The 16,090-nt window shown below is 46.9% G+C and overlaps 1 protein-coding gene across 2 annotated transcripts in view; it reads left to right on the top strand.

Annotated features, from left to right (window-relative positions):
* Positions 1-16,090, top strand: part of LOC140408913 (uncharacterized) — a 299,625-nt gene that overhangs the window by 225,474 nt on the left and 58,061 nt on the right. For both annotated transcript variants that reach the window (XM_072496790.1, XM_072496791.1), the window contains 4 exons: positions 2,369-2,432; positions 13,040-13,204; positions 14,064-14,162; positions 15,946-15,986. In XM_072496790.1, coding sequence (XP_072352891.1) covers positions 2,369-2,432; positions 13,040-13,204; positions 14,064-14,162; positions 15,946-15,986 — 369 coding nt within the window. The remainder of the gene's footprint in view (positions 1-2,368; positions 2,433-13,039; positions 13,205-14,063; positions 14,163-15,945; positions 15,987-16,090) is intronic.

Raw genomic sequence — 16,090 nt, 5'->3', positions numbered from 1 at the left:
TGGAGCGTAGGAGGCTTAAGGGTGATCTTATAGAGGTCTATAAAATAATGAGGGGCATAGATAAGGTAGATAGTCAACATCTTTTCCCAAAGGTAGGGGAGTCTAAAACTAGAGGGCATAGGTTTAAGGTGAGAGGGGAGAGATTCAGAAGGGCCCAGAGGGGCAATTTCTTCACTCAGAGGGTAGTGAGTGTCTGGAATGTGCTGCCAGAGGTAGTAGTAGAGGCGGGTACAATTGTGTCTTTTAAAAAGCATTTAGATAGTTACATGGGTAAGATGGGTATAGAGGGTTATGGGCCAAGTGCGGGCAACTGGGACTAGCTTAATGGTAAAAACTGGGCGGCATGGACTGGTTGGGCCGAAGGGCCTGTTTCCATGCTGTAAACTTCTATGATTCTATGATTCTAACCTGTGACAAGATCCAGCAATAAAGGGAATTAAATTAAGTTTGATCCAACTAATTAAAATTTAATTTATAAGTTACGACAATGGATGAAAAATGAAAATCACTTATTGTCACAAGTAGGCTTCAAATGAAGTTACTGTGAAACGCCCCTAGTCGCCACATTCCGGCGCCTGTTCGGGGAGGCTGGTACGGGAATTGAACCGTGCTGCTGGCCTGCCTTGGTCTGCTTTAAAAGCCAGCTATTTTTTGTCATATAAAGGGTTAACAGGATTGCTATGTTAATCTATGGTAAAGATGACAATGTAGCATTGACATCAGTCAGTCATGTGCTAGGCACCACACAGCAGACAAAAACCTATAAGAGGAGATGTGCCTTCTCAGTAACTATGGACGTAATGTAAATATTGTAAATAAACTGGTTTTAAGTAAATACCGTGCCTGCAGTTCCTCAGGCCGGGTATTTCAAACAATTTGAACATATTTTTGAGGTTTCATCCTGTTTATATTTTCCTCTTGCCTCTTCTGGTTATAAGAACAGCAGTTTGCATATAGGTCCCTCCAAGAAACGGCAATTTACGTGGCTATTTCCAAGGGTTGGAAAATTAGGAGCAATATGAGTTCAAACCCCGCAACAGCATGAATTCAATAAACCTGAAAATTTGTGAGCTCATACCAGAGGAAAAGTCAGCACAAATTATCAAAGATTGTTGTAAAGATCCAAATAGTTCACAATTGTCTAAGAAAGGTACCCAGCCGTAGCTACCTGGTTTGGCCAACAATTGACACTTAAACTCAAGTCCTTCTATGTGGTTGACTCTTTACACCCTCTGAAATGGCCCAACAAGCTATTCTGTTCCACAAATAAAGGTTGTAGTCAGCTCAACCCCAAAATATTATTGCAACAAGAGCAGTAATTGTGGCCTTCACAACATCACCCATCATCCCTCACCTGAGAACAATTAAGTAAACCTTTCTCAATGTGCTTGCTAATGATAGTCCAACTGCCACAAAATAAACCAGATCAGCCAGCCTCGGCCTTCCAAGGTGAATGCTGGATGCATTCATTACCATGATGCGGGAATCTGAAACCAAAAGAGAAAATGCTGGAAAATCTTAGCAGGTCTGGCAGCATCTGTAGGGAGAGACAAGAGCTAATGTTTCGAGTCCAGATGACCCTTTGTCAAAGCTAAAAGACATAGAAAGTGGGAGATATTTATATGGTAGAGTGTGGAATGAAAGATGAGTCACAGCCACAGAAACCAAGGGAAAAGAGTGCTAATGGCAGTCCCCAGAGAGAACAAAAGGTGTGAAAGGCCAGACTAATGTTTCCTATTGGATGAACAGCCTCTGACGGTGGAGCCAACATGCTCACCATGCCCCAATTTCTCAGGTGACGGTCAAGGGACTCTGGCCTCTGGCTTTGGATGTGCACTGCCTTTAACTGCCCAGCTTTGGGGTTTGTGTTGCCCATCTGGAGGCAGGTACACCTCACCTTTCCCAGTATACAGACCTCTGAGAAGACACTGGCCTTTCTGAGCTTTGGAAGTGTTAACATCCAGCACAGGTGGTTATTCCGTGACTTACTAAGCTAAGCAGGCAGGTCCGGATGCCGTGTGTCCTCAGGACAATTAAGCGGAAGGACTTGTTTATTTTATGGTTTATTCTGTTTGTGAAATACTACAAAAACTATTAATGAACATTTAAATACTTGGCTGTATTGATATTTGAATATAAGTTCACTCTTGAATCGTAAGATCACATTTCAGGATGAGGAGGGCCAAATGTCTCAATTAAGAAATAGTCCATTAAGAATATTGATTGTGGAATTTTGTTTCTTTTCTAAAACAAGGTAAAATATGCACATTTCTTCTGGTGCAAAGCAATATCAGGTTGCTTTGCTGCACTGTACAATTAACAAAATGATTATATATTTAGTTTTCTAAAATGATTCATTTATCCACAGAGAATGACCACTTCATCATGCTCTGTGCTTGAAGAAGGCAGCTTTGAGGAACTGGAATCTCCAGGTAACAAGGACATGGATGCCTGCATTGTTGCTTGACAGCTTTAACCTAAATAATGGGGCAAGGGATCAAGTCTGGGAAGGCTAGAGAGAAAGGTAGGAATAAGGAATATGGCAGGAAGGGACAGAGCATACAAACCTCAGAGTGCAGCAACAGATGGGGTTAGAGGTTATATCTGTATCTGAATGCACATAGCATTCACAACAAAACAGATGAATTAACAGCACAAATCGAAATAAATTTGTAAGATCTGATAGCCATTACAGAGACAAGGGCCAGAATTCACCATTTAGAGACTATGGGGGGGAGGGATTCTCTGCCGCCTGCCGCCGCTATGCGGCGGAGAATCGCATCATTGTGATTGTTGACGGACGTGGCGGATGCTGATCTAAGCACAATGCTCTGACCACCCACTGTCAGCGGGATTAAGGTTCACGACCGCGCGCCAGTGGGAGGATGTAAAATGGTCTTAATGACCAGCGTCCGGCTAATGCTCTTGACTCCCACAACCATGGACCATTGTGATTGTGGCCTGCCGTAGTAATGTCCAGGTGCCCCTGGTCCATGGTTGCTTGTGACATGGCTGCCCTGTCCTGTGCCTCAGCCACCGTCCACACAGAGTGACTTGGGCATCCTGACCCATTGCTGATACCTTCACACCCAAGGTCTCCACTGTGGATGCCACCAGTGCGGTGTTGACCTGGGTGGCACACATGGTCGACACAACCTCCTGCTCCTGCGGGCGGTTGGACTCCTCCAATTGCACCTGCAGGCGCTGAATGGTTGCTGACATCCCCTCATGGAGTCCTCGGCTCTGCGACTGCATCTCCAACATTGTTGGGACCGCTAGACCCTTCTGGATGGCGGCTAATCCCTGGGGCCGGACCGCGCGGCGGATGTCCACCCCCTCAGGAGTTCCTACCTCTACTTGATGTACCGGTGCATGTATGTGGTGTGCACCAGATAGTGTCCCATGAGCCTCCTCACTAAAGTGCCCAACCGAGGTGAGTGTCTCTGGGATGGTGGAAGGTGCTGGTGACAGCAGTGACGAGAAGTCAATGTCATCCCCGGACATGTCCTCTGGCATGTTGCGGGATTACAGTTGGGGGTGTTGGACCACCCTGGATGGTCCCGCCTTGTCGCCCGGTGAGATGCAGGGTTGCAACTGGGGGCGGAGGGATACTGGCCAGTTCCTCATGGTCTGGTGGTGACCCTGCCAGACAGAATACAAGTTGCATGGTGAGATCATGGGTCGGCGTGGCATGGGGGCGGGGGGGGGGGGGGGGGGTGACCTACGTGCCATAGGGATGTTGCAATGCAATAGGGCTCACTTGGCTGTCCCATGCCGACCACTGTCTCTGTGAGTGACTGCTCTCCCACCCTGCCGTCCAGCTCCAACGCCCCCTGCTCCATGATGGTGAGGGGCTGCAGGGCACCCTCTGGTCTTCTCCCACTCCCAATGGTTTGTGGGCCGCCTTCTCCTGGGGCGACAGATAATTCACAGTGTGAGACACGTGGACGCGGTCAGCACAGGGTATTCCCTGCTGCAGGCCTGTGTGTGGGGAACCTGGCCATGGTGGGTGATGCGGGTTTGGTCACCCTCTGGTGGGGGGCGGTGGTAGTAGGGGGTGTGGGGTGGGGATGTGTGGGATGGAGGTGGTGCCAGGGACACGAAGGTGGTGACTCACCCTGGACATCCTGAGGAGATTGTGCAGCTTTTTCCAGCATTGCTGCCTGGTCCTTGCGATGGGGCGCTCGGTGCTCACGGCATCTACCACCTCCGCCAGGCCCCATTTATGTTGATGGGTGGCAACCGCCTTCCCACCCTGGGGACAGGGTACTTCACCTCTCCTCCATGGCATCCAGCAATATCTCCAGCTCTGCATCTGTGAATCTCAAGTCCGCTCTCCAGGATGGCATCTTCTTGGCTGGAATGAGAGTGTGTGGGGAGTGGATGCTTACATGCAGCTCCTACTCGCCAGGCTCTTGAGTGCCAATCCTGAAGCATAAAATCACATGCCAGCGTGAATTGGAATTTTTTTCTTTTTAAAAATTAATTTATAGAATGTGGGTGTCGCTGACTAGGCCAGCATTTATTGCCTATCCCTAGTTGCCCTTCAGAAGGTGGTGATGGGTTGCCTTCTTGAACTGCTGCAGTCTTTGACACTGAGCTATGAGGGAGGGAGTTCCAGGATGTTCCTCCAGTGACAGTGAAGGAGCAGCGATATATTTTCAAGTCAGAGTGGTGCGTGACTTGGAGGGGAAACCTGGTGGTGGGGTTCCTGGGTATCTGTTGCTCCTGTCCTTCTAGATGATAGTGGTCGTGGGTTTGGAAGGTGTTGTCTGAGGAACCTCGGTGAGTTACCGCAGTGCATCGTGTAGATGGTACACACGGCTGCCATTGTTCGTCGGTGGTGGAGGGTTTGAATGTTTGTGGAAGGAGGAGCAATCAAGCAGCTGCTTTGTCTTGGATTGCGTTGAGCTTCATTTTAATAAATATTTTAATTCTCCTTTTTCACATTTTCATCCAAATTTACACCCGCCATCAAACATCAACGGTAACAAATACAATGTCAATCCCCTTGCCAACAATTCCTCCCTCCCACCAACCCCCAAACAACTCTTAACATTTTAAATACAAACATCAAAGAAAAGGATTCAGGAATCCACCATCCACCCAGACATAGTCACGAACAACATACACAGTCCAACCCCCCATCCCCCAATGTTCAATGTCGTCCATTTCTTGAAAGTGCATAATAAACAAAGCCCATGAATTGTAGAACCATTCCATCCTTCCCCTCAACTCAAACTTCACCTTCTCGAGTGTTAAAAACTCCAACAGATCCCCCCCCCGCCATGTCAGGGCACAGGATGGAGAAAACTGACCTCCACCTCAACAGGATCTGCCTTCAGGCAATCAGCGAGGTGAAGGCTAAAACATCTGCCCCCGCACCTCCTTCCAACCCTGGCCGATTCGATACCTCAAATATGGCCTCCAGAGGACCCGGCTCAAGCCTCACATGTACCACCTTCGAAAGTACCCTGAACACCTCAATCCAATACCCTTCCAGCTTTGGACAGGACCAAAAAATATGAACGTGGTTTGCGCCCCCCCCCCCCCCCCCCCGCAACGTTCACAAACATCCTCTACCCCCACAAAGAGTCGGCTCATCCTCGCCTTTGTGAGGTGCGCCCTATACACCACCTTTAGCTGTATCAGCTCCAACTTCGCACACAAAGTTGAGGCATTTACCCTCTGTAGCACCTCACAACACAACCCCTCCACCTGTCCCCTCCCAACTCTTCCTCCCACTTTGCCTTAATCCCCTCCAGCGGTGCCTTCCCTTCTCCCAGAATCGCCCCAAAAATCGTCAACACCAGCCCTTCTCCACTCCCCCTGCTGTCAGCACCTCTTCCAACCATGTGGAGGCCGGGGCCATCGAAAAGCTCTGTATCTCCTTCAGAGCGAAATCTTAGACCTGCATACACCGAAACATTTCCTCCTGTCCCAACCCATATTTCTCCCCCAGCTCCTTCAATCCCGCAAACCAGCCCCCGAGAAACAAATCCTTTAATGCCCTGACTCCCTTCGCCTCCCATCTCCGAAAACTCCCATCCCACTTCCCTGGCTTAAATCTGTGATTTCCCCGAATCGGCATTTCCTTGACCCTGCCCCCAGCCTAAAGTGTTGGCGCAACTGCCTCCAGATTTTCAACGTCGCTACTACTACCGAACTTGAGTCGAGCTTCTTGAATGTTGTTGGAGCTGCACTCATCCAGGCAAGTGGAGAGTATTCCATTACACTCCTGACTTGTGCCTTGTAGATGGTGGACAGGCTTTGGAGGGTCAGAAGGTGAGTTACTCGCCGTAGGATTCCTAGTCTTTGACCTGCCAATGTAGCCACAGTATTAATGTGGCTAGTCCAGTTCAGCTTTTGATCAATGGCAACCCCCAGGATGTTGATCTACTACCTCCACGTGGCCTGAGTGCTGGCCCATTAGCATGTCCTCAATTGCCCAGGACTGGCTCAGCCATCGAGATCGTGGAACACCCGCTATTCAGTCCCAGTGTCGGAACTTAGTCTCTCAAACGGAGAATCCAGCCCAACGTTCTCCGGTTGGAGATGGATTGCATCTGATTTGCGGTCACACTTGGTGCGCAAATCTGGAAGCAATGCACAATCCCTTGCCACGCACATTTTGCATGGCAGGGATTACGAAGGATTCCCTCTTGAATCCCACTATCGGAATGCCAAGCGGCCCGACAGTGAAATCACATCCCCCCACAACACAATTCCACCCCCCCCCCCCGACAGTATGAGGGTAACCCGATCCCACCCACACCAAACTCCCCCATGAGGGAGACCCCAACTACAGAGTACAGAGACCACCACCGGAGACCATCCGCATAAGACAGATTACAATTACAGAGACCCCCACAATTATGGAGACACCCCAATTACCCTCCATAAAAGAGACCCCTACCAGTGATCCCCTGATTACAGATATCATCACCAGAGACCCCGCATAAGAGAGACCCCTGCCTGGAAACCCACTACAAAGCTAGAGAGCAGTCCAAACAGAGGTAGTGGAAACAAATTACTGTTTTAACACTCACCTGTGCAATACACATTCTGGCTCAGACAGAGAAAGCAGCACCTGTAGATGCCTGGAAAGAGAAAAATAAGTCAGCTGGAATTAAACCCCCTCACAATCTATGATCTGCAAGTCTTTCATTCATATCTATGTGAAATTGCTTTAACTAGGCTGTGATTGACAGATTCCACACACACCCAGCTGTCTGTATTGTTTAATTCATCTTCCTTCACGCTTCAGTAACTTTCAAGTACCCAACTGTGAAACTAAACACAATGTTTATAAACATCTCTCTATGATTGACAACTCCTGGACCACATCAAAAATGGTTAAGTGCTTTCTGAGGGAGCGTTCTGGTGGGGGTGGAGAAATACTATTTGCAATGTGGGGGTTGGGTGACCCTCCGATGGACTTTGGGGACAACTCCCGGAAAGAGTTACCACCTTGGCCTATTGCGAGGTGAACCCCATCAGGGCCATGTTTGTAAATACCGGCACCAATTCTTGCCCACGTGAATATTCAAGGGCACATGACATTTCGGAAGAGCAAGAAACTTGGAAAATATCTGTTGTGGTAAAAACAATAGGCCAACCATTCAGAATCTGTGAGCTTCAAGTAAATAAAGATTTTAATTCAAGCATATGCTGGGAGAGAAATATCTTGGTTGATTCCCAGGGTCTCTCTCTCTCATACAATCCGCAGGATTCTCCGAGCTTCCGTGCCGAAATCGTGATCGGAGCGGGGGCGGAGAAGGCCCGCGATCGGGTCTGACGGCGAGACGTGATTCTCCGGCGACTGGAGAATCGGCGCCAGTCACATGTGCACGGTCGATGCGGCGCCGGTTGGGTGCCGTTGAAATAGGCCTCCGCGGCGATTCTCCGCGGTCGAACGGCCGAGTTCCCACCGAGTCCCGCCGGCATGGTCCCGTATGGTTTTGCCCATCGGGAGCTCGGCGTCGTGGCTGCGGGGCCGTCATGGTGGGGGCGGGGTGGGATCAGACTCCGGGGGAGGGGGGGGGCCTCCACGATGGTCAGGCCCGCAATCGGGGGCAACAGATCGGTGGGCGTGTGCATTCCGGTGGGGGGGTGGGGGGGGACAATCTTTTTCTGCGCCGGGCCACTTTAGGGCTCCGCCATGTTGCGCGGGGGCCGCCGCAAAAACGGGCGCCGCGCGCATGCGTGGACCCGCAGCTGGCTGCCGCGTGCATGAGCGGACCCGCGGCCAGAAGTGCTGGGGCTCGTATCGGCAGCCGGAGCTGCGTGAAGCACTCCGGCGCCATGCTGGCCCCCTGTGGGTTGCAGAATCGCTGGGCCAAGATGCCCGTTGACACCGCCGTGAAACACTCCGGTGTTTACGTCGGCGTCGACACTTTGCTGCGATTTTGGAGAATCCCGGCCAATATCTGCAACACAAGTTTATCGTATTGCACCACACTGTTTTGTGCAACCTTCAATTATTTTAAGATATACATCACATCTTCTAATCAATGAACTGGTAATTCATGCTGGGCAGATGTTCCTTTTATCTCAACTTTCACCCTGGAATTTGTTAGTGTTTCAGGTCTATCAGCACCTCCCTGTATCTTCTATTACTGCCCTAACATCGGTTACCTCTGCCTGCGAAGGTCATTGAATTTTACATCATGAATTCTTAGCTAGTTTCCCACAGGACTAGCTACATATCCCATCATGTTTACTGTATTGGCTAGATTTCCCAACGTGCTTAGAAGAGTTGTCATGACTCAATTTGTCTATTCTGAAGATATTAATGTATGTTTTAATATCAACAAATATGAAATAATTTCAGTTATCCCACTTAACTATAAGGTTCCGGGTGGGAGATATAGGGGGGATGTCCGAGGTAGGTTAGGGTGTGGAATGGACTGCCTACTGTGATAGTGGAGTCGGATACTTTAGGTACTTTCAAGCGGTTATTGGATAGGCACATGGAGCACACCAGAATGACAGGGAGTGGGGTAGCTTGATCTTGGTTCCGGACAATGCTCGGCTCAGAGTGAAATGTGATAAATCTAAGACTAGTGTTTTAAACTTAAATAAGGGCAGTTATGAGGGCATGAAGACAGAGCTGGCTAAACTGAACTGGAAAGTTAGGTGAAGGGATAAGTCAGTATAGAATGCAGTGGTTGACATTTAAAGAGATATTTCATAATAATCAGAAAAGATGCATTCCAACGAGAAACACTCTAAGGGAAGGAGACACCATCTGAGGCAAACTAAAGAAGCTAAAGATAATAAGTGGATTCTCCGTCCCGCCAGCCCCTTTTCCGGGCGTGGCGCGCCCCCGCCAACAGCAGGATCCTCTTCCTGTAAACTGGCAATGCGTTTCCCATTGCGGCCACCCTACACCGTCGGGAAACACGTGGGCGTGGGTACATGGCCGGCCAAGCGGAGGATCCCGTCAGCGGAGAATCCCGCTGTATATCGAATTGATAGAAAAACAGAAAATTCTGCAAAGTCGCAGGTCAGAAGATTGGCCGGAATATAAAGATCAGCAAAAAAGATTTACAAGGAGGGAGAAATTACAAGAGAAAGCTAGCTAGAAATATAGAAACAGATAGTAAGAGGTGTTTAAAATGAAAAGAGTGAGTAAAGTGAGTGTTGGTCCTGTAGAGAGAGAGTCAGGGGAATTAATAATGGAAAGTAAGGACGTGGTGGAGGGATTGAACAGATATTTTGCACTAAGATGGGGAGGAAAGTAGGTTGTGCAGAAGTCATCAGGGGCTGGATTCTACGCAGCCCCGTGCTGAATGCGGTTTTGGCGTGGGGGCGGAGAATGGACATTTACGAGGAAATCGAGACCGGCGCCGCTGAAGCGATTCTCCAGTCCCCGGAGAATTGCTCGGGAATCGCCCGCGCGCGATCTACGTGGCGCAGCTCGGGGGCCACTGACCAAGTCCGTCCCCCCCCCCCCGCGATTCTCCGCGCAAAACTGACCGAGTTCCCGACGGTTCTAACTACGTATCGGCCGTCGGGAACCTCGGGTGGCGGCTGCGCACTCAGTCCATGGCAGCCCTGGTGGGGGTTCAATCACTGTGGGGGGGGGGGGGGGGGGGGCGGTGGGACTCATGGACGGCCAGGGGAGCGATCGGGTGGAACGGATCTGCGCGCGAGCGCGATCTCGGGGGTGGGGGGGGGGCTACAATTTGGATGACGGTCCTGACCGGAAGTACAGGGACCCATATCCACAGCCAAAGCTGCGAGGAGCACTCCGGGGCTCTGCCAGCCCCTACAAGGTAGAATCGCTCAGGACTTTCTTCAGGAAAATCAAGGGTGAAACACAGGGCTTTTACGCTGGCTTGGAGAATCCAGCCCAAGGAGTCTGCAAAGGGGCATAGAGTGAGTGGGCAAAAATTTGGCAGATGCTATGTAAGGTGAGGAAATGTGAACTTGTTCACTTTGGCAGGGAGAATAGAAAAGCAGCATATTACTTAAATGGAGAGAGATTGTAGAACCCTGAGACACAGATAGATCTGGGTGTCCTGGTACGTGAATCACGAGGTTAGTATGCAGGAGGCAAATGGATTATTGTAATTTATTGCAAGGGGAATGGAATATAGAAGTTGGGATCTTTTGCTTCAGTTGTACATAGCAATGGTGAGGTCGCATCTAGAGTACTGTGTACAGTTTTCTTTTTGTTAAGAAGGGATATTAAAGCTTTGTAAGTAGTTCAGACAAGGTTCATGCAACTGATACCAGGGATGGGGGTGTATCTTATGAGGAAAGGTTGGACAGGCGGGGCCTGAATCTATTGGAGTTCAGAAGATTGAGAAGTGACCTTAATGAAACATAATGAAACATATCCTGAGCGAACCTGTCAGAGGGGATGCCAAAATCCCTTGTGGATCCGTTGTGGGAGAATCTAGAACTAGTTTACAAGTAAGGGGTCTCCCATTGAAGACTGAGATGAGAGGAAGGGTTTCTCTCTCAAAAAGTCATGAATGTTTGAAACTATGTTCCAGGGAGCGATCAATCCAGGATCAGTTAATATTTTTGAGGTCGACAGATTCTTGACTAAACATGAGTCAAAGGTTATCGGAGATAGTTGAAATGTGGAGCTGAGGTCACAATCTAATCAGATCAGCCATGAAATTATTCAATATTGGACCAGGCTCGAGGGCTTACTCCTGCTCCTAATTTGTGTGCTTGTAAGCATGGTGTACAGTATATTTCATCATATATTTTGAGGACAACTAATAAAAACATGGAATACTAATTTATATTCATTACGTTCCGATAATTGCTTTGTAAAATCAAAGAAAGTTGTAAGCAAATCTGATTACCGCCTCTCAACACTTCTAGTCTTATTCCCTGCATTGACATGATGCCTACATCTGTGACAAAGTTAAGTTCCAGGAAAGCTGGGTATAAGTATAGAGTAAGCATGAACTTGTTTGTTGCTGCTTAGATGCGCCTTGAATGTTTTGTGAGCTTATGATTACTGTCACGTAGTAGCCTGGCAGTTCTGCTGTGGTTTTATTAAAGGTGTTACTAATTTATTGAATGTTTGCTGCTGTTTTTCCTGTTTTCATGCTATGTACTGATTATTATGGGCTGGCTTATACCCACAGTGTGCACCATCATTTGCTATTGACACATTTTTCTATGTCTCACATAGACCATTCCTGCTGTTTTATTTATTTTTTGCTTTGGCAGCTAAATGGATGGATATCTATTTTATCACGTATATACAGTTGCCTCGCTGTTGAAAGTGAGAGTGTTTTTATTCGTGTGAATTCTGCTGCTGTCATTAATCAATATTTGATGTTAATGTTTCCATTTCTGTCAGATTGCACTGCTGATCACAGTGAGTTCTTCATTGTCAGCTTTATCAACTACATTGTAGATTTTCCGTAGGGCTGTGGAGCCTCGTGCAGCGATCACAGTGCTCACTTAGTTCAAGCTGAGTTAACATTGCGTCTCTTCATTCGTTCAGCTCAAGAAAAAATTTCAACTCTTTCTGAGGCCTGTGCCTTGCATTTGAGTGATCACCCAATGGGACAAGGTGGAACATCTAGTAGCTTAAATACAGACGTAAGCAGTCAAGCAAAACATAAGTGATCACGAGGGAGGCGGTGGTGTTGTGGTATTGCCGCTGAACTTGTAATCCAGGAACCCGGGGTAATGATCTAGAGACCCGGGTTTGAATCCCACCATGGCAGATGGTGGAATTTAAACTCATGAAATGTCTGGAATTAAAAGTCTAATGATGACCATGAAACCATTGTCGATTGTCGTAAAACCCCATCTATTTCACAAATGTCCTTTAGGGAAGGAAATCTGTCATCCTTACCTCGTCTGGACTGGCCTGCACATGACTCCAGACCTCCAGACCCTCTGAAATTGCCCAATAAGCCACTCGGTTGTATTCAACCGCTACAAAAACACAAAAAAGGAATAAAACCGATCATCCGGCACCGATATGACAAACCCAGCCCCAACGACCCTGTAAAATCCTCCTTAATAACATCTGGGGGTTTGTGTCAAAGTTGGGGGCGCTGTCTCACAGACTAGTCAAGCAACAGCCTGACAGACATACTGACAAAATCGTACCTTACAGAAATGTCCCAGACATCATTATCACCATTACATGCCACATCCTCACACAATCTTGCATTTCTTTCATTGCATCTCATCCATACCCATACTTCAGAAAGGCATGAATCTCACTTTCCCAAAGGCTATTATAAATCAGATGATTGTGATATAATTTCACTGCAGGACATACAGTTACTTAATCGTACAGTATAGGTTGCAGAGTGAGCTGATGTTTGCCATACTGGACATTACGGGAAGCGAGAGCATGAAGGACCAGGAAGAAGTGAAGCCATTGGGTTTCTTCAAGCCCACACTATCCCCTGCATTTATGTCATATTCCCCTTCTCGCTTATTCCCACAAAATCATTATTATTCATATTACTGTGAATTCAAATTGCATTTGAAGATTTCTTTTGGAACTAACATTCCAATTAATTTTTTTTTTTATATCTTGAAGGCCTGAACGAGCAGCTTTCCAACATTACCAGCAGTCCAACAGAAGACATGCAGCATTCTGTGTCCCTCACACCAACGTTAACAAAGAACAGTGCAGTTACACACATCCCAGAGAATGCAGTTAGTGAACATGAGGAGATAGCACCGGGTGAGCCAGATTGCACAGGTGAGGAGGTAAAGACAATGGGAAAGGAATCTGCTATGGAGATACCTATATAGCTGCCGTGAGTGATAGTCGTATTTCTTGAAATGCAGTGGTTTGGGAAAATTGGGAATAGCTTTAGGTGCTTGATGTTCTTCAGGAAAGAAGGAGATGAAAGCCATGGTCTGACTGGTGAACCAACCATCGAACTAATACACATGCGGACTATGCTTTAGGTTCTGTGAGTGCTCATTGTATATTTTATGCAAAAATGGCCTTATGAAGGCTTTGCTATTTTTAGTCAAGAAAACAGTGTAACATTGGAATAAGGAAGTATAGTTAAAGATTTCTGTGGATCGCTGAGAGGGAATAAAAAAGTGGGGGAGTTAACCACTTTTTCAACAAAAGTGGAAACATCCCCAGAGTTTCTAAATTTCTGTAAGTTGAATTTGAAATCTATTACCTCAAAAAAGTATCAAAGAAGAAATGTAGCACAATAAAATATGGGCCACATCTCAAGAGCGAATCCACAAAACAAGAAAAAAAATCTTAACTGCTATGAGAATACACCTGGCAATCATGTAAATCCACAACACACACAGAATCATAACAATCATTAACTGTGAATATAGATTTTCTTCATTTGATAATTGCATTACACAGGGATTGTGCGAGCATTGTTCACAATACCTTTATTAATTTGGTTGTTAGAATTGGTTTGTAAAAATCAGATGATGTCAAGTTAAGGTCTCTATTTGCTTGCTGCAGTTAAACTGCATGAACTCTAATGTGTCGCTCTGGTAACTACAGCAGTCCTTCTCATTTTAAAATGCACAATTAGCTCAAAGGACTAAGTGCAATAATTTCCTCCATGGTTCTACAGATAGGTCACCTTCATCCAGATCTGCTGAACCTAGCCACGAGAGACTTTTCACCCCTGAAGAGGACTACAATGAGATGCAAGACGACATTAAACCTTTTGGTAAGGCGTAATCCAACAATCAACCTCATTTTTTGGTTTTGTTTATTAGCACGTGTACGGAGGTACAGTGAAAGGTATTTTTCTGTGGGCAGCTCAAACATTTCATTTAGTACATGAAAAGAAAATACATAATAGGGCAACACAAGGTATACAATGTAAATACATAGACACCAGCATCGGGTGAAGCATACAGGGGTGTAGTATTAATTCGATCAGTCCATAAGAGGGTCGTTTAGGAGTCTGGTAACAGTGGGGACGAAGCTGTTTTTGAATCTTTTCCTTCGTGTTCTCAGACTACTGCCTGGAAACCAAAGTACAAGGTGTGGGCCAGACTCTCCAGCTGTTTTCAGGTCCTCCTGGAGTATATGTTGTGAACTGGAAGGTTTCATTGTGCTGGACAGTTGACTAAGGTTTATCAGAAATTAGACTCGAGGAACCATGAGCCACATGAGGAAGAAACTGTTCCTTCAACAATGTCAACCTCAACTTAATCAGCTGGCTAGTTGGCTCACTCTTCTGATGGACCTTCCAGTAATTAAACTCCATCCCAGTGTCTTTTTAATTCAGGGAAATGACTTCCTGTGAGTGAATTAAAGGGCACATTCCATATAGTGGCATTGCTGTACTGGTTAAGCATGAGTCACTTGAAAAGCTCAACGGCTTTGTTTACGGACTTCATGCCAATTCTCATCTCCCTGTCTTTTACACATCAAGGCTGAGTTTGCCCTGGCAGTGGACATCAATCTTTGTAGGGAGTGAATAGTGGACACTTTGGTTGTGCACGTAGGATTCTGACAGTTGATCCCCACAACTGCTCCCCGGTGGAAGGGAAACACATACGTTTCACACAAATATATATATATATATATATATATATAAAATATATATATTTTAAAATATATACATTGGTCGTGGACTTGGAGGTAGGAAGGTCATTAAGCTGGGTGGTGGTACACCTGAACCCTCCCACCTTTCTGCTACCACCAGAATTAAGTGCTTAGCAGGAAAGCCAATTGTTGAACCCCATCCACCACCAAGTGAGGCCTTTAAGTGACAAATAAATGATCAAATAGGCCGGTTGCCATTTAAGGACAGGTAAAACTGTGGACAGCTTGTCACCTCTGTGATGGGTGTGGGGCATTCCCTCGATCAATGCAATTGGTGCCTAATCGAGGGTCTGAACATCGGGCGGGGGGGGTGTGGTGAGAGACACGCCAACTAAGCAACAAACCCTGACATTGCTTCTAAGCCCCCTCTTCCTGTGACACACCCACCCCACAAAATCCCTCCCCACCTCCATATTACTTACCTGTGACCTGGATCCTCCATGATCCTGAGACTTCAGGGTGTGTTCTTTCAGTAGCAGCCATAGCCTCCTCCGTGGCAATACCTAATACAAGAGCTGCTGGCCCTTGATTGGCTCTCACCTCACACTAGGTGGGACTTCCACTCCTGGAGTCTTGATTCTAAGGGGATGCCCATCAATGGCCTGCCTAATTGGCTTTATGGTTTGGGGAAGGGAGGGGTTCCCCAAAACAGGCAGCGTGGGCCTCTCACCAGTTCTCCAGCTGGCAAGCAAGAACCCCGACACCTCAATAAGATTCTGTCCACCATTCTTTATAACTAGTGCAATCAGGCCTCTGTGTATATCACACCAAGCCCCGTCAGTTTTGTCTTCCGGGTGATGAAGAGGGCTAATGCATTTTATTGTTGCAATATTTCTTGCATGGATTTTTTAAAAATCTGACCCTCGTAATATATTTTTGTATGTGCCAATCTGCAGGTAATTATGAAGAAGTTGAGCAGCATAAAGAAAAAAATAAGGTAAGACTATAATAATTGGGCCATATTTAGTACTTAATACCAAATATAAACAATTTTCTTTATCTCTGAAACGTTAATGTTGGCAACTAAAAACATGGAAAACC

This window comes from Scyliorhinus torazame, chromosome 3, assembly GCF_047496885.1.
Source record: "Scyliorhinus torazame isolate Kashiwa2021f chromosome 3, sScyTor2.1, whole genome shotgun sequence".
Classification (NCBI taxonomy): Eukaryota; Metazoa; Chordata; class Chondrichthyes; order Carcharhiniformes; family Scyliorhinidae; genus Scyliorhinus; species Scyliorhinus torazame.
Note: the sequence above shows the minus strand (reverse complement) of the source record. Positions and strands in the feature narration are given on the sequence as shown.